Source organism: Argiope bruennichi, chromosome 10, assembly GCF_947563725.1.
Source record: "Argiope bruennichi chromosome 10, qqArgBrue1.1, whole genome shotgun sequence".
NCBI classification, from domain to species: Eukaryota; Metazoa; Arthropoda; class Arachnida; order Araneae; family Araneidae; genus Argiope; species Argiope bruennichi.
The window spans coordinates 40,208,713-40,227,752 of record NC_079160.1 but is presented as its reverse complement, the minus strand read 5'-3'; the positions used below and the strand labels follow the sequence as shown (position 1 = coordinate 40,227,752).

The 19,040-nt window shown below is 33.3% G+C and overlaps 1 protein-coding gene across 3 annotated transcripts in view; it reads left to right on the top strand.

Moving 5' to 3' along the window:
- The window catches only part of LOC129989374 (sialin-like), a 40,494-nt gene that overhangs the window by 7,124 nt on the left and 14,330 nt on the right, over positions 1-19,040 (top strand). For 2 of the 3 annotated variants that reach the window (XM_056097875.1, XM_056097876.1), the window contains exons 2-4: positions 4,274-4,488; positions 7,184-7,417; positions 16,886-17,069. In XM_056097875.1, the coding sequence (XP_055953850.1) occupies positions 4,274-4,488; positions 7,184-7,417; positions 16,886-17,069 (633 nt within the window). The remainder of the gene's footprint in view (positions 1-4,273; positions 4,489-7,183; positions 7,418-16,885; positions 17,070-19,040) is intronic. The other variant, XM_056097877.1, reaches the window with a different exon arrangement.

Below are 19,040 nucleotides of genomic sequence, written 5' to 3'. Positions count from 1 at the left end.
TGCAAGAATTTTGAGTTATTTATAAGTCAAAATTCCTAAACTATATATGATTCTACACTAAAACTCTTGTAATTTGCAAGAATTTTGAAAAAGGTCAGAATTACCAAGCCATCTATGATTTCACACTAAAAATCTTGTAATTTGCAAGAATTTTGAATTATTTATAAGTCAAAATTCCTAAACTATATATTCTACACTAAAACTCTTGTAATTTGCAAGAATTTTGAAAAAGGTCAGAATTACAAAGCCATCTATGATTTCACACTAAAAATCTTTTAATTTGCAAGAATTTTGAGTTATTTATAAGTCAAAATTCCTAAACTATATATGATTCTACACTAAAACTCTTGTAATTTGCAAGAATTTTGAAAAAGGTCAGAATTACCAAGCCATCTATGATTTCACACTAAAAATCTTGTAATTTGCAAGAATTTTGAGTTATTTATAACTTTTTGTTTAATACCCAAACCAATGCATCAATGATTACATCAATGAGTACCAACGGATATACTGTTCCAATCTAGAACATGATTTTGACTGGGAGTGTTTAAAAAAAGTCAAATTTAATGCAAAATTATTCTAAATTTTCTAAAATATTAAACATTAATGAAACTATAGAACTATTTTTGAATGATATATTGTTTTTGCATAAATGTCATTTAAAAGGAAAAAATATTGCCTCAAATATGATTATTTTTAAAAAAAAGGACATTCGAACTTAATTGGATACCTTAATTAATGAATGCAACGCAAGTAATATAGTAGAATATTAACAAATATCCTCCACCATGTACTATTGTACAAATATTAGAATCCGACTAATTATTGCCTAAAAGAGGTTGCAGTGGTTGCAAGCTTATTTTTCTAAGCTTTTTTGCTTTTTACCATATTCTAATGTAAAAAATAAATGAGAAAATAATGTTACAAACTTGTAATGCTACTTCCCAGCACGAATAGTGTCATCGTAAGAAAGACCGTTTTACGATCAGCAATGTGGGTGCTGATCGGATGCCGCATCAATTATCTCAGAGCTTGGCGACCATTTGGTGACTTGGCGACTAATTTGGCGATTTTGGCGACAAAATAGATAATGCTGGAAACTTCGAGAATTTTAACGATCCATCCAATAGGAATTGGTATACGCCCAGAACCTTCTTGGCCGGCCTCACGGGAATTATAAAAGGACGGCAGCCTCAACTCAAGCAGCCTCAAGCGAAGACTACCACGGTAACGCATTGACTGCCAAGTACTATGTAGCTCTGTCCTTACCGGGAATAGGCGCACCGTCAACCAAATTCATACGCTGAAGGCAATGTGTTTTGAGTTCAATTCCGGTTAATAGTTGAACGAGCTCTCACCCTAAGTGCTTCGATCAGTTTATCGTCGTTGTGCTATTGCATACTGTTCTGTATTGCTTGCGTGCGTCTTCGGTTGTGAATTTGTCTTCGTGTTAAATAAAGTCGTCATTTGTCACAGAGGCCTGTTGACAGTGCGTCTCCATACACCCACTACAATGCAAGACAGAAATTGGTTGTTCATAATAGTATATGCAATTTAAAATTAATAAATATGTGTGATAGACATAATTAATAAAATGACTGAGAAATCTTGATATACCTGTCATTTTATCTTCAGAAATTTTATTGTTAAAAATAATTCATTTTCCCCTATGTCGACTCTGATTTAATTACAAGAGGATATCAATTATATTTCTTGGTTAACTGATCTAAAATCTATTTCTCTTGTTCATAGAAGATTTAAAACCTAGAATAGAAACAGAATACCACACGGAAATTTCATATCTAAGTGGATGAAGATAATCCAAGAAGTCAATAAAAGACCTTAATTTATTTTCTCTTCAAATGAATGAAGAAGAGGGTCATCGGTGAATAAAATAAAATTTAACTTTTCAAAATTAATTAAGCGTTTTAAACATGTTTCTTAATCCTTTCTTTCAACATATTCATGAAATAATTATTTTAGAACTTGAAAAACAGTTTATGTTTTGGACTGGCATTTATCTCTGCTAGGCAAAATAATGGTATTTCTTTAAACGTAAAATATGTTACGTGATGAACTTAGCTTTTATTCTTAAGTTTTCTAAAATTTTGAGCATTAATATTGATGTTATAATCAATATCACCCCTTTATTTCAAATTTTGGATTAGCCGGCGTCCTGGCATAGGGGTAGCGAGTCTTCCCCGTGATCTGGGCGTCCTGAGTTCGAGTCCCGGTTTGAGCGAGGTTGTTGTTCCAGCTGTGAGATGTGTGAATGTGCCCTCCTGTAAAAAGGGGTTGTGCAAGCGAATGAGTGATGCGTGAGTAGCCCTCTGGGCCCTAGTTGGCGCTACTAAAAAAACAAACAAGAGACGTCCCTGCCTCCCCCCGGCTTAAAATTGCTGTCTTCGGAACAGCGAGTTTGTCCATGGCAAATTCCATAAGAAACAACAACAAAATTTGGATTATCGCGTGGAACAGAGGTTCCTACTCTTTTATTTTTTTCATTCCCCCAGAAAAAATTCCAACCCTTTCCTCTTCCATTATAGTTAAACATATCAACTATTAAAATATTGTTGTGTATTATCTATAACTATTTTATTTTTTTATCTATTAATAATGACAAAATAGAAATAAAAGGACTAACAAATGTAGCAAAAAACTGTATTTTAAAAAATTAAATTCAAAATCAATCAAAAAGAAAAAAAAAAGTAATGAGATGATTGAAGTTGTTGGAGTTTTAACAATTTGTTAATGCAGTGTTCAATTCCGTTATCTTCAGTCACAGATTGTCATATTTTATGATGTGCAGTCTGTTCCTTTTCTTAGAGAGTAAATACGCTTTGGAAGTGAACTTATGAGCCAAATGAGAAAAAGGAAAAGGAATTAAAAATTTCTGTCCTCTATTTCACAAACCAGGGTAGAAAGCCGATACTGATATTTGAAGTCAGGATTATTTTCGTCCTCTTCTAACTTTTAGTCCCTCGTTGTTTGTGAATTTTATAAGTCTGTCTTCTAAATTCGATAATTCTGCATTTGAAAACACAACTCGATAAATTCATGTATCCTAAGCTGGTATATAAATTTATTAGTTACTGATTCAGGTGTACTATAGTATTAATATCTTAAGGTATCCAATTAGGTTCGGAGGGATTTTTCAAAAAAAATATTTTAATGTTCATAGAAATATTTTTTAATTAATATAAAGATAAAAGGATGAATGAAAGTGGAATGATTTAAATATATATGCAGCGTTTGAAGAAAAAATATTTTTTGATGTAAATTTCAGCATTTACTGACAAAAACTAAAATTGTTCTAGAGAAAAAAATTGTTACTGTTTTCTATTTTTCTTTGCAAAATTACAAGTGCAATATATCTTATATGTGTAACTACTTATTATCTAAGAATTATATTCAAAAATAAAATTTGTGTATATAATGCATGAAATTATCTATGATAATTTAGGAATCTTTCAACAATATTTAAATCAAACATGCACATCTAATATATGAAATTACCATGTGTAATATATAATTATCATGTGTAATTTCATTACATGTGTAATATATGAAATCGTCTATGGAATTTTGGAATCTTTCAACAATATTTAAATCAAACATGCTCATCTAATATATGAAATTACCATGTGTAATATATAATTATCATGTGTAATATCATTACATGTGTAATATATGAAATCGTCTATGAAATTTTGGAATTTTGAAGAATATTTACATTAAATAATCATAAATCCACTTCTAGAGTATTTAACACCAAATCCACAGTTCATTACATTCTGCATAACATAATGAGCACTAATTATAAATTACAATAAGATATCTTAATTATCTTTTGAGTGAGTACGATACTAGTCCAGTAAATTTATTAAAAACTCTTTCTTCAGAAAATATATTCAAAGTTTTTAAATTCTTATAAATAAGCATTACTTACATATCAATAATTGTTTATAACTTAGCTTCTAATTGACACAGAAATAAAATAAAAATATCACTTTAAACAAAAACGTACCATTTTTTGAAACTGCACCACTCGATCCAAATTCACGTTTTCAACCTAGTCGGATACCTTAAGCAGATAGATATATAATGGTCATCCCACGTGACAGTTTTTGTATCCTCTACTAACCCCATAGAGAGCCCCAGCGACCACTAAGTTTCGATACCATCATCATTGGGATCCTGTGTTGTAGAAATATCATATTCCTGTATATTCAAATTTATTTTTCTTAATAAATCTAAAAATTTATATTTTTAGGTCATGCAAGATGTTATATCCCCAAAAGATATATTCTAACATTACTAGGATTTTTGGGCATGTTCAACGTTTATGCCATGCGCGTCAATTTAAGTGTGGCAATAGTCGCCATGGTGAATGACACTGGAATCCAGTATGACAACGAAACCCATCAGGCAGCGGCATGTCCTGAACTTGTATCGTATGAACCACAGAAGAATGCAGATGAATATAAAGTAAATGATTTTAAATAATGTTATTGAATTATAGTTATTTTTAATAATTATAATTTTAATAATCATAATTATGTTTAAATCATTATCATTTTCTTTTCTGGTTTCTTCCATTCCTCTTCAACAAAAATAAATGTGTGTCGAAAGTTAAATAAATAATTACGTATTCATGAAGAAAAATGAATTTAATTACGTAAATTATGTACAAAATATGCACCAGTAGCAACTAGTTAAACAAGCAAAACTAAGAAATTCATTTTTGCTTACTAGTATGCATAGTATAGTAAAGTATAGTAATCGTCAAAAAATTCAAACTCGAGATTTTGACGATTCTCCACGTTATAGGCCTTCCTGAGTTCGAAAAACACATTTTTGGAGAATGTACGTCTGTCTGTTTGTCTGTGACAAAGTTAACTCAAAAATGTGTTTTTTAGCTAAATGGATGAAATTTGGTATACGGTATTTATATCGAATTGGTAGATTTCTATTAAATTTTGAGCAAATTCATTTCAGAAGAAATCCGTATATCTGGCTGTTTGATTACAAATTATCACAATAACTACAAAATGAAGGGAGCTAGATAAAAAAAAAAATCGGTACATCGATTTAACTTCTATTGTGCAGACACCAATTAAATTTTGAGCCAAATATATGGGCGAGTGGATTGTATGGCAGTCTGTACTTTCAGAAACATATAAACGCGATAACTCAAAATCGTAATGACTTAAATATATCACATTTAGTATGGGATTTTGTGATTAGAAGTGCCATTCTATGTCAAATTTTCGTTTCAATCGGTTGAGGAAAACGTATCTAAAACACAAATTCGATTTTCGGATACTATTAAAGCTTGCCAACTATTAATCGCCAAATAATTCGCCAAGGATGACGCAATCAATTCAAAAAAAATATTCCTGCCAGCAGTTCGTAAATGTTGTAGACCAGTGCTTCTCGGGCTGATGCCCTTATAGTGAGAAAGTTTTGGGAAGACCATTACAGTTTTTGATTCGTGACTTAGTTAAAACCTACTTAATGGGAATTCAATGCCAGAAAGCACAATGTCATTGATGACTTGGCATGAATGAGAGATAAGAAAGGGCAGTGACTTGCATATTTCACCCAAATGCAATTTCAAAACAAGACTTTTTGAACTGTGAGCGACCATTTGTGGTGAAAAGCTTATAAGCCAGATAGCAGCTACGAAACAGGGGACAATTGCTTTTGTCTTGTGGTCTTGTTATTCGGCTGCGAACCACAAGGTCCCAGGTTCTATCCTCGCTCATAACAATCCGCTACATTGGTGACCCGGAGGTGAGACGAACGATATGGCTGGTTCTGAAGGTATTTTCTTTGTCCGCTTTAAAACGGCAATTCTCTTCGATTGCTTTGAGCAGCAATTCTACACGTCGTGGAGATAACCCAATACACCACATTCTTCCACATTGGTGACCTCGTACGATGAACCTTCAATCTTCGTACAGCTGTTGTGGCACCACCTACCCACAGAAACCCAAAGTCGTCAGATTCACTTGGCGCAACAGCAACAGCAACCACACACTCTTGGCTCTACTCAAATGGGTACAGTCGCATTAGACTCATCACCACTCAACATCCATATCGTTCGTCTCCCCTCCTACTCACTGGAGGGAGAGTACTGTGGTGAAAAGCTTATAAGCCAGATAACAGCTACGAAATAGGGGCAATTGCTTTTGTCTTGTGGTCTTGTTACTCGACTCCGAACCACAAGGTCCCAGGTTCTATCCACGCTCATAACAATCCGTTACACATTTAATATCACACATTGGTTAAGTAGTTCTAAGCAAAAATTTAAATGATTTAAATAAAAGTTAATAAGAAATTAGACTGAATAAATGGTCAATAGTATTGCGATAATTAAAATTCTAATTAAAAACTTAAAGAAGTGGAGTGAATAAATCATTTAACTTTAAACGAGCAATTCTTGTACATATATAAATTTATTTATTTCGCGTATCTCAGAAAGGCTTTAATGATTTGGATCAAATTGCATGTTTAGATAAGGCTTCGCTTCCCCCCCCTTTTTAGAACCTTTTCTATCTACCCTCATGCTGACAATGTCATAACGCGGTATCTTGGATCCGCTTTCACCACGGTAAAACTGAGTGCAAGTTCAAAAGTATAAATAATAATAGATAAACTGTAAAATGAATACTGTAATATAGCAGATTGCTTCGAATAAAATGTTAAATTAAGTGTATTCGGGATTTTTTTTATTCAAATGATTAATTCATATGCAGGTAAGTTTGAAAAATATTCATATGTAATCAGTATATGATTAGAAACTAAATATTTTCTATGAAAAAACACGATGTTACTAAAATAAACCTTGCCGAGAGAAGCTCGGTTTTTCCAATTATTACTTTTCAACTTTAAAGAGTTTTGAAAACATTAAACACATTTCAGCCGTAACAGGGACAACTTTTGAAACCAAAACATAACAAACATGAGAAAAATTTAGAAATATCAGGAAAAAAAAAAAAAGAAATAAAATATGCAAATAATCAAATAAATTCCAACTAATTTAGTCAAACATATTCTATTACGATCAAAAATTGTTATCAAAACTGTTACTATTATTACCAAAAATTCCTGTAACTTTAAAGCCACTGGAAACATAAAATGCAAGTTGTGATAAATTATTCTTTTTGCTTTCTTTCAGGGTGAACAGTATAACTGGGATTCCAAGGCCCAAGCCAATATTTTAGGATCATTCTTTTACGGTTATTTTCTAACTCAGCTACCTGGTGGAATTTTTGCTGAAAAAATCGGGGCCAAGTGGCTGTTTGGTGGCGGGATTCTCATAACAGCTGTTTTCTCCTTATTGACGCCATTTGCAGCTAGTCTGGGGACCGGGTTTTTCATCGCTGTAAGAGTTCTTGAAGGATTCGGAGAGGTAAAGCAGTGCTTTTTTTTTGAAAGCTATAAAGCAGCAGTTACCCCAATGATGTTACCTAAATAGCATGGGCACTCAACCCTTCTTTGCATGATGATGGACATTTCCATCAAAACATTTACTGAACAAAAAAAAAAAACAAAAAAAAATTGCGCTCAAAACAGGTGTACTTTAAATTCGTTGTTGCTTCCAACTTTTTTCACGGCTATTGCGTAATAAGTAGCGTAGCTGTAAAAAAAATTTCAAATGTCACAATCATTATAGCGGGTTTGAACTTGTCCTTCCGCTGTTTTTAGTGGTAGGAAGAAACGTGCGATTTCTGGAATATTTTTTATAACTAATCTGAGATTTTTTTGCTGATAAAAGTAGTAATGAGTGGAGAAATTGAGAAGAGAGGGATATCGAAGATTTTGTACTGAGCTCAAGCGTGTAAATTCTCAAAATGATGGAGATTTCCATCATCATGCAAATGATTGGTTTGTTTAGTTTAGTTATATTCAACGTCATATTAGGGCTATTTTGGGATGGATCTCGTAATTTCGAACCACGGTCAGATGACGGAGAAGACACCTGAGCTGGCGCCCCCCTCTCCCCACCACACTAGCGGGGGGGACTTTCGGTGTTGGCAGATTTAGCGTGCAACAGACCCCCCTTACACGACGGTTTTTTCCGGTGGAATCGGGTCTCGAACTTGAAACCCTACGGCTCCCAAGCTGTGTCCTTACCACCAGGTCACCGCGACCTCCTCATGCAAATGATAAATAGTTCCATCATATTGTTTTTTTTTTAAATTATTTTATTTTATATATTTATACGATATTTTTACAATTTTTTTAAAAAACATTTTTCCTTTAATCTAGAGTGAATTTTATTACCCTGATTTATTTTTTAGACATGCAAATGATGGATGTTTCCATCATAATGTTTTTTAAAAAAATTATTTAATTTTATATTACATAATTATGCAAGGGTTTTTTTTAAAAACATTTTTTCTTTTAATCTTAGTTTAATTATATCACTTTGATTTATTTTGCAAAAAAAAAAAAAATCATGCAAAGAAGGGTTAAGAAAATAATATGTAATTCGTATAAATTTCCAAAGTATTTTATTTTTACAGATGCTTAATCATTCTTTGTAATTCTGTTAGTTGATATTTTTTAAGTAAGTCCGCCAAAACTGGTTGACATCACTAAAGAAATTTTATTAATATTACCGGTGAATAGCTGATCGCCGAAATGGGCTATCAAAAATTCAAAAGTAATATAGATCAATAATACACTTTTTAAATAAGAAAAAAAAATTAAATTATGCCACAAAAAATAATAAATTTAACTTATTTAACAATTAAGAGGTAGAACGATATTATTACTTTATCTTATAATAACAAGTTGTGACTTAAATTTCTTTGTTACATTAAAAACTATGGAGTGGTCTCCTTAAAACTTTCTCGAATTCTCTCTTCTCTCTAACTAACTTGAACGCCTTTCTTGGCATTGGTGTACAATAATTAAGAATTATTAACATTTGGCGTGAATTGAGCATTTTTATTCATTCTGTCGTGTGGCGAGTTATTTGGCGATTAATCCCAATCATGCTTTAATAGTATCCAAAAATCGAATTTGTGTTTTAGACACGTTTTTCCCAACCGATTGAAAAAAGTTTGTTACAATACTATACTTGTAGTCACAGCGTTCAATACCAAATTTGATATACTTAAGTCATTGTATTTTTGAATGATCAAGTTTACATGCATCTGAAAGTACAGATAGACAGACAATCAATCCTCAGTTGGATTTAACTGAAAATTTGGTAGGTGTATATACTATAGATTTTAATTCTATGAACCAAATTTTATCTATCTAGCTTTCTTCGTTTTGTAGTTATTGGAGTTACTTGTATTCGAACAAACAAACAGACGGACTTCCTCTGAATAGATTATGCTCGAAATGTGGTAGAAATCTGCAAATTTGGTGTAAATACCGCATATCAAATTTTAACTTTCTAGCTCAAGGCGTTTTTGAGTTATATTTGTCACAGACAGACTGACATTTTCCGAAAATGTATTTTTCGAGCCCAGGGGAATCTAAAACATGGAGATTCATCAAAATTGTAAGTTCGAATTTTTTGACAATTAGTATACTTTTTCCATGCTATGTATACGAAGTATTACGTATAAATTTTTCGCAATGATTATGTGCAATGAGACTATATTTATATATAAAATTTCCTGTTTTATATGTCTATCTGAAACGAGTCATTTTTAATATTAGTCACAATTCTAAATCAGTAACGGTAATTTGCTTTATAAACAATCATTTAACAAACTTAAAATTAGAAAACGCCTGATCTCATAAATATGTCGGACTCCAAAAATTCTAAGAACGCAGACTGAAAGCACGCATTTTGTCATGAGACCAGACTGCAGTTGATTGAATAGAATTTGATTAAAGTGAATCCCTAATGGTAGGCAGTGCCACGGTTACCGGGAATGGGAGTGTATGGGGTGGGCGGGCAGCTCATTGCAAAAGCCTGTTTTATTGAGTTTATTTAGCAGAAGAGTGGTGCATGATATTATGATCTGAATAGTAGATGATTTATATTTTTCAGAGAAGTCACAAGTCTGGCCATAGAAGATACTATGGTTATTCCTGAATACGTGACTTGCCGAATAAAAGATATAGGGTGGGTATAAATGAGTAGGGTAAAAAGAATAGTTTGTTCAACCAAATATTTTAGCTGTACAACCAAATACAAGAATATATATTATTGTATGATACTGATACTTTTTGAATTTCTGATATAGGGAATATAGAGGTAGCATTATAATTGTCAAAAAATTTGAACTCGGGATTTTGGCGAATCTTTACATTTTAGACAACCCTGAGTTCGAAAACACATTTTTGGCATTATGCCTGTTTGACAGTGAATGCTATCACTCAAAAACATTTTGACCTATGTGGATGAAATATCCGTCCTTTCAGATCTCTCTAAGTTCCAAAAAATCATTATATCTGTCTGTCCGTCTGTATATAAAAACGATGTCTCAAACGCGCTGAGCCAGACAACTGGAATTTGGTATATAGAATTACAGTCAAATTTGCCGGCTTCCTGGCATAGGGGTAGCGCGTCTTCCCCCTAATCTGGGCGACATGGGTTCGAGTGCCGGTTCAGGCATGGTTGTTCTTCATCTGTTCTATTTGTGAGATGTGTGAATGTGCACTCCTGTAAAAAGGGGTTGTGCAAGCGAACGTGATGAGTGAATTGCTAAGACATACTTTTGGCCCTAGTTGGCGCTATTAAAACTAAGATGCTCTCTTTTGGCTTAAAATCGCTGACCTCGTCAACGATCTTGTCTATGGCAAATGCCATTATAAACAACAACAACGGCCGAATTTGTACATTTCTATCAAATTTTGAATGAATTCCATTCTAAGTCTGCTGTCTGACTGTTCAAGTACAAATGAACTAAATCACTACAGAGCATGAAGGGCCAGATGAATAAAATTTGGTACACAGATTTAGAACCTAAAACAGATTATAAGCGGTTGACGAAGTCCGTCAGTCTATACTTTCGCACGTATGTGAACTCAATAACTTGTAAATGCAATGAATTAAATGAATGATATTCGGTGTACAGTTTTGTTACTTCAACCGTAGCTTTTTTTTAATCGAACATTTATAAATCCCCCGTGCACCACAAAGTATCACACGGGGCTTACAGAAGTAAGTATGTAACTCATTACAAAAAGAAAAATAAGAAAATTTAACAGTCATGAAGGATTACAGATGTCAACAATAAATTTATAGAAATTTTGAAAAGCACTTCTAGTGGAAATAAGTTGGTGAAACTCTGTAGGCCAATTTAAATTCATATGCTTAAGAGCCAGTCTTAGGATCTGTCTTTCTTTGACAAACTTGGAACATTGAAGGAGCACATGTTCAACATTTTCCTCCCCACCAATATCACAATCGCAAGAAGATGACGGAAACAAATTAAATTTGTACAAGTAACTTTTAAAGTTACCATGACCAGTTAGAAATTGGGTTATTTTGTAATTAGTATAAAAATGATGGCATGACAGTCTCTTATTAATGGATGGAAAAAATTTCTTTGTTAAGCTCCCTTTATTTGAAAGGAGGTATTCTTGATTCCAAGACTCCACCATTTTTTCTCTCGTAATCTTCTTGTAAAAGGATTTAGGAATATTAACGTCAATGTCGATTTTGCGCTTAGTGGCAGCTTTAGCAAGCCAATCGGCCCGCTCATTTCCATAAATGCCCGTGTGTCCACGAACAAATGCAAAAACTATTGAGATATTTTTATCTTTCAGGCTTTTAATTTGCTTTTGGATTTCAACGATTATGTTGTTAGACGAAGAAATACACTTCAGAGAATCCAAGGATGATAGAGAATCGGTACAAATAAAATAATCTGAAATTACACTATTTTGTTCAGCGATCCATTTGATGGCGAAGTTTAAGCATAAGAGTTCAGCTACAAAAACTGTGCATTCATCACGAATTCTGAATTGAAAGTGCTCGGATTCAATACCACCCCTGAAAACAACAAATGCGAAACCAACTCTACCATCAATTTTACTGCCATCAGTATAGCAAATAACAGGAAAAACATCCTTGATTTTATCACTAAATTGAATAATATTGATAGCGGTTCTCTCTGAGGGATGAGGTAGAAAAGATGGAGACAGAATATAATCATAATTAGGGATGTAAGAAGCAGAGAGATTTTCCTTATAGGCAGTATTAAATTTTGGTGTTAATCAGTCATCAAGAAACGTCCAAAAGACATATTCTCCCAAGAGATCAGATAAAAACGCTAGATTCACACCATGGATATATAATTTCGAACTACGTTCCTCAATGCCATGCAAGATATTCGTGGTCTTACCCAAGTTCTCTACTTTTATGCGCGCACCTTTATTAGAGAATGTGTTAGAAAATTTCGGCCCCTCCCACTAGTTGCTTTCACATACACCTAGTATATAATAATCTATACTTATAATAAAGCTCAATGTGTGTGTGTGTGTGTTGGCGCTCTACAGGCCCGACCGTTTGACCTACAGCTACCAAATTTGGTACATGTATACCTTGGAGGTTGGGAATGCGCACCTGGGGTTTCTTTTTTCGAATTTTTAATTAGAATTTTAATTATTAATTAAAAACTAACTTTCCCGCCAAAAAAATCTTCCATTTTCCCCACCGCCAACTTTTCCGCCAAAAAAATCTTCCATTTCCTCCACCGCCAAACGAGAAAGGCTTCCGTTTTTTTTTCTTTCAACAGTAATGAGGCTAGGGTTAAAATTTTTCGGCGGATTATTTCAATCGGTTCTGTTTATTTTCTTAATGTTTGATGCATTTAAAATTAAACATTGTTAATGAATCGATCTTTCAGATTCATTCTGAAGTACTTTTGAATTAAAATAACACAGAATAAAGGAAATTAAAAATGTATAATCTGCATAGCGTTACCCCAACTGGCGTAGAAAAAAAATCACGTATTTGCGTTACGTAACCGGCGAAGAAAATTCACGCATGCGCATTCTGTTCTGATTGTTGCCATGACAACGTTATCAATGAATGATTTAAATTATTTTTGGGTTAGTTGCATGCTTTTGTAAGTAAATTGTATTTATGTTAGTTATATATTTTTTGTATATGCTTATAGTTTTAAGTACATCGTTTTTTAAGTAGTTTTTTTTAAAACCTGTTTTCAACCGTTTATTTTAAACGATTCGTTTTATTTTCTTAGTGTTTGATGCATTTAAATTTAAACATTGTTAATGAATCGATCTGCTCATAATGAATCTAAGAAAATTTTGTTGACCAACTCTTGAGATATTACATAAATTTAAAAAAATATTCTTTAGTGCCCATAAAGTTTAAACGCTGAGTGACTCTATTTTCAGTAATCAGATTATAAAAAAAATGCTTTGTTTCAGTAAACAATATTATTATATTAATTGAAGATTAATTCTTTCCACTTTAATTTAAAGCATAAATTCTACCGTTTTCAACCGTTTATTTTAAACGATTCGTTTTATTTTCTTAGTGTTTCATGCATTTAAATTTAAACATTGTTAATTAATCGATCTGCTCATAATGAATCTAAGAAAATTTTGTTGACCCACTCTTGAGATATTACATAAATTAAAAAAGATATTCTTTAGTGCCCATAAAGTTTAAACGCTGAGTGACTCTATTTTCAGTAATCAGATTATAAAAAAATGCTTTGTTTCAGTAAAAAATATTATTATATTAATTGAAGATAAATTCTTTCCACTTTAATTTAAAGCATAAATTCTACGGGTGCTAACAGAAAATGAGAGAGATACATATTACGTTATGACTGAAGGCCTTTATAATATTATGAATGAATTATATGATAATCAAAATTTGAAGTTTTAAAATATTTTGATGAAGAAGCTATTAAAGTAGAAATTGCATAAAATATTTAATTATTAAAATTTTAACGAACATTAAGATTGGCGAACCGGCTGGTCGCCAAAGGTGGCTAGTAAAATAATAAAATAAAAAATTCGAACTTGAGATTTCTCCATGTTTCACATGCCTGTGGGTCTGAAAAACGCAGTCATTATTACATCTGTTTATATTTGGAGTTTGGATTTTTGGGGTCCGGACACAAATCCCCCTTCCCGGGACATTCTCTCATACGCTGTAATATTCTCCAATATTCTGTGTGCATTATACATAACACGGTGAACAGTAACTACGAAACAGCCTATTAGAGTACTCTTCGACTATTAGTCACTGGAGCACGATTAATACAAAAACACCAGAATATTGAGTATGTATTTTGGATGTCTATTTTCCGAAAGACTAAAACCGAAAGTTTGCAAAGAACAACAATTGCTGTCACAAAATCATATGCTAAACTTTATTTATTTGAATCAATCCATTTTTGAATTACTGCGCTTATATGCTTATGAAAGTACAGACCATCAGATTGTCAAATCCTTGAAAGATTTATTTCCAAATTTGATATGTATATTCAAAAATATATATCCCCAGTGGGTACCTCAAATTTTCGAATGAGAAACTTTCAGTATCCATTGTGGTAGGCTACCCTCCTACCGATGATCAAAATGCCTCTTACGGGAGGAGTTATACCGTGGACTGTGATTGTACTTAGGGCTCAACCATGGCTCTTTGCAGTGCTAGTTCGGAGTATCAAACATTCAGTTTAGTCCATGTGCCTGTCGGCATCTCGATGAAGTTATGCCTATTTACATATCTACTTTTCAGATGTTAAATATGTCCATCAAATTTTATACACCAGCATCTCTTCGCTTTGTAATTATTATGTAAATTTATATTTCGATAACAGGAAAGGGAGACTTCTACTGAATGGACTTCGTTCGAAATTTGATAAAAATCGGCAAATAGAAAGTTGTTGTTGTTTATCCTCCTTGGATTAAATACCAATTTAAAGCAAGCCCAAGAAATCGTTGAAAGAGCGGTGCAGTAGCTTCTGGGGGTAAAGACTCTTGAGAAACAGGGGTCAGAAATCTAATTTTAGCTCATATGAAGATGATACTCACACGCTTGCGCAACCTCTTTTTATGGGGGGGGGGCTCTTTCACACGCCTCACAGAAAGAACACAGGGTAAAGAACAACCATGCCCGAACCAGGGTTAGAACCCGGGACGCAAAGATCAGGGGGGGGGGGTTGCCCCCCCCCGTGGCCTGGCCTGGATGCCGGCACAAATAGAAAGTAAAAACCATATACCAAATTTCATCCACCAAGCTCAAAGTATTTTTGTGATATGGTGTTCATAGATGGACATAATTCTAAAAATGTGTTTTCCAGACACTGGAAGGCTTAAACCGTGAAGATCTGTCAAAATCTCGAGTTCGAATTTTTTGAGGATTATAATATTTTCTATGAATGTGAAAAAGTAAAAAAAGTCAGCTAATATATAAAATCTTTAATAATAAATAATATTTGTAAATTCTAAGATAATAAATCTCTCTAAATTGAACTCCTTCCCCTTTTTTTCAAAATTATTCTGTATTTGAAAACCAGCAGACTCAAAAACACTGCAAGTTAGCAAAATTAATTCAACTTGTATTCTTTACTCCTAAATTGTAACAACCATTTTACTTAATTAAGTTTTGGCTGAAATTGGCCAGGCGAATAAAGCTCTTTAAAGAGACACGGTTCTTAATTTCCGCCTTATTAAGTTGCACTTAAAAGTCGAAAAACACTGAACTAAAGAATGTTTACGCATGTAAGTAATGTAACCAAAAATGTAATTAAATGTTATGCTTGCCACAATTTAACAAGAAGTATCGTTCTACAAGTTTTGTTCAGTTTCGTCACCATTAACAAATCATTATTGGGAAACCAGTGGATGTGGTTTCCACAAAATTTTCTCGTATTCTGTCTAATAAAGATATTATCATAGAAAACGACGTGCATGGAATTGATATACAATGAATACGTGATATAGCCATTGGCATAAATTCAGAATTTTACTGAATCTATTGAGTTATGGCGTGTTTTTTGGCGAGCATGGCGTGTTTTTTAGCGATAAATCCCTGGCATTAGGTCAGTATTATCCGAAAATGCAATTTGCGGTTTAGAAAGCCTTTATTCAAACCGGTTGAAACAAAAATTTGACACAAAACTACACCTGTAGTCGCTACATTCCATACCAAATTTGATATATTTAAATCATTGCGTTTTTATGATGCAGCGGTTTCATGTTTTTAAGAATAAAGACGGACAGAAGGTCAATCCTTTGTAAGATTTATCTTCAATTTGATAGGTGACTAATGTATCGAATTTCATCTGTTTAGCCTTCTTCGTTTTGTAATTATCATGTTAAATTATATTCGAACAACCGGACAGACACAATTCCCCTGAGCTCAAAATTTGACAGGCATCTACAAATTTGATATAAAGATCACATACCAAATTTTATCTATCTAGCCTTCTTCGTTTTGTAATTATCATGTTAAATTATATTCGAACAACCGGACAGACAGACTTCCCTTGATCTCAAAATTTGACAGACATCTACAAATATTTGATATAAAGATCACATACCAAATTTCATCTATCTACGTCAAAGTGGTTTTGAGTTTCACAGACTGACAGACAGATGGACATTTTCCAAAAATGTATTTTTCCAACTCAGGGAGGTCTAAAACGTGGAGATTCGTCAAAATTTCGAGGTCGAATTTTTCGATTATTAATATACTTTCTCATGCTATATTATTATACTCGCATACGAGAAAATAAAAATAGATGCATATTCAGTTACGGGGTTGTTATTGATACCAAATGATATCACTGTTTAAATAATACACGTAATATAATTTTTTGTGTGTATTTCAGGTAACATATATTTTTGGGAGATCAGTAAAGCTATAATTTCGAATATTTTGTTTCCTAATTTGATTAGAATTTTTTATTCTAAACAGGGAGTCACGTTTCCTGCCATCAACGCTGCCATAAGCCATTGGTCTCCGAAAGTGGAAAGAAGTCGAATCTCTACAATCATATTCACTGGATGTCAAATTGGGAATGTTATTTCTATGCCTATATCTGGATGGTTGTGCAGCACAGCTTTGCTGGGTGGATGGCCTTCTGTTTTTTATATTTTTGGTGAGAATATATGCACGCATTTTGCAGTCAAAAAGTTGAGAATTTTGGTCTTACTTTTAAAAATTCTTTTTAAAACTTAATATGGCTGTTAATGAATAAAGTGGCAATGCATAAGTAACATTTATTCAGATATGACGTTTTTCCAACTAGGATTTCAAATTTTTAATTTTTAATTTTGGTCCCTGAGTAATTATTTGGCCTTACTGTTGGAGCACTATAGAAACAAACAGTACACTTTTTGGGTTGCACGTGGAGCATAATATTAATTGTTATAGTAGTCTACTTGCACGATGATAGAAAGGTATCTTCAAAGAGACAATGGACTTTAAAATAAGTAAAATTGAACAAAATTGTTTTTTTACTGTTTTATCACCAAAATGTATGTTCGTATTCAACTAAAATAGCATTATAAAATATATTGTTCAATAAAATAAATTTTTGATGTTTCTAGAGTAAAAGAAAAGTACATTTTAATGATTTTTCTCAAAACGATGTTCTAATTAAATTTAACTATCTTTGAAGTATTCCAGGTGTCTTAATTTTTGAGGAAATTAAAGAAAATTGATAGTGAAGATTTCGGCCAAACATTAAAAAAGAACTAGGCATTCATTGTATATTTCCGAAACCTTTTATATATTTAAAATCCATTTTAGTTAAGAAAAAGATAGAACTCCAATGGAAATTCAGCCCGCTTACATGAAAATATTTCTAAAAATTTAACTTTTAACTGAAATTTAAAATTTATCCGAAATAAACTTATAGTGGATGATAAGGAAAAAATAATATAGAAAATTGAAAATTAAGATTTTAATTTTTTAAAAAATAATGCATTTCGTTTTAAAGAGTTTTTGTGGTTGTTCTTACTTATGGCACTTACTATGGACAGGCACGCTGTTCGAAGTCAGTCAGCCGACTTAAGCCTAAGTGGGCGCGCCTCTTGTTTATATCGTTGGACCCTCGGGGGGGCACCTCGATATGAGGATGAGATGCTTTCGGCATGGTGGTTGGATCTCGCCACCCTGGAGGGTACACTAATAGGTGGGGGATCTGGCTCCTCCCATCGATGACGGGACGTACTTCCTTCGGGGAGGGTTGTACCGTGGCCGGTGACGGCCCTTAGGACTCAACCACAGTTCCCGCCAATTGCTGTTGCGGCGGTCCGGCCATTCAATTTTATGGTTTAAATCCGTGTGCCTTAGGGCGGGTCGGGGAGTTAGATGGTTGACTTGTTTATATCGTTGAGCCAACTAGGGTCAAGGGTACGACTTGACTACTCATACATCACTCATTCGCTTGCACTACCCCGTTTTACAGGAGGGCACATTCCCAGATAGAACAAGAAGAACAACCATGCCCAAACCAGGACTCGAACCCGGAACGCCCATATCACGGGGAAGACGCGCTACTCCTATGCCAGGATGCCGGCTTAAAGAGTTTTAATAATCTGTAATAATATTTGATGCATTTTTTACAACACTAAGAGAAGAGACTCATTCCCCGTTGCTAACCTGCATATCATGTTACTCCTTCTTAAAAGAAAATCCCAAAGCTCTCAAACATATGTTTATTGCACGAGGTATTTATAGAAGTGATCAATGTGCAAGAAAGAATAATAAATATATACAAATGAATGTGAATACACACAGCGCCACCCATCCCTTAGATTCGGTAGTACTTAACACTAAGTGAATAATTCGCAAAAGTGTCTAATAGAGTCCACGATCCCTTTAAATACTATAACTGGCGGAAGAAAAAAAAATTGTTCCAGTGACTTTGAATTCCTGGAAACATAAGCAATTAGTATCACACTTAACATTCAATTTGTTTATAGTTAACTCGTTGTGATATCAATCAAAAGCGGTGATGCCACACAACAGTGTTGGATGTTGCAAAACCAGTAAGGTATTATCTAAGCATCCAGATTCTTCCGTTTCAGACCTTCTAACGCTTCTTGCTCGACAAGTCCAAAAA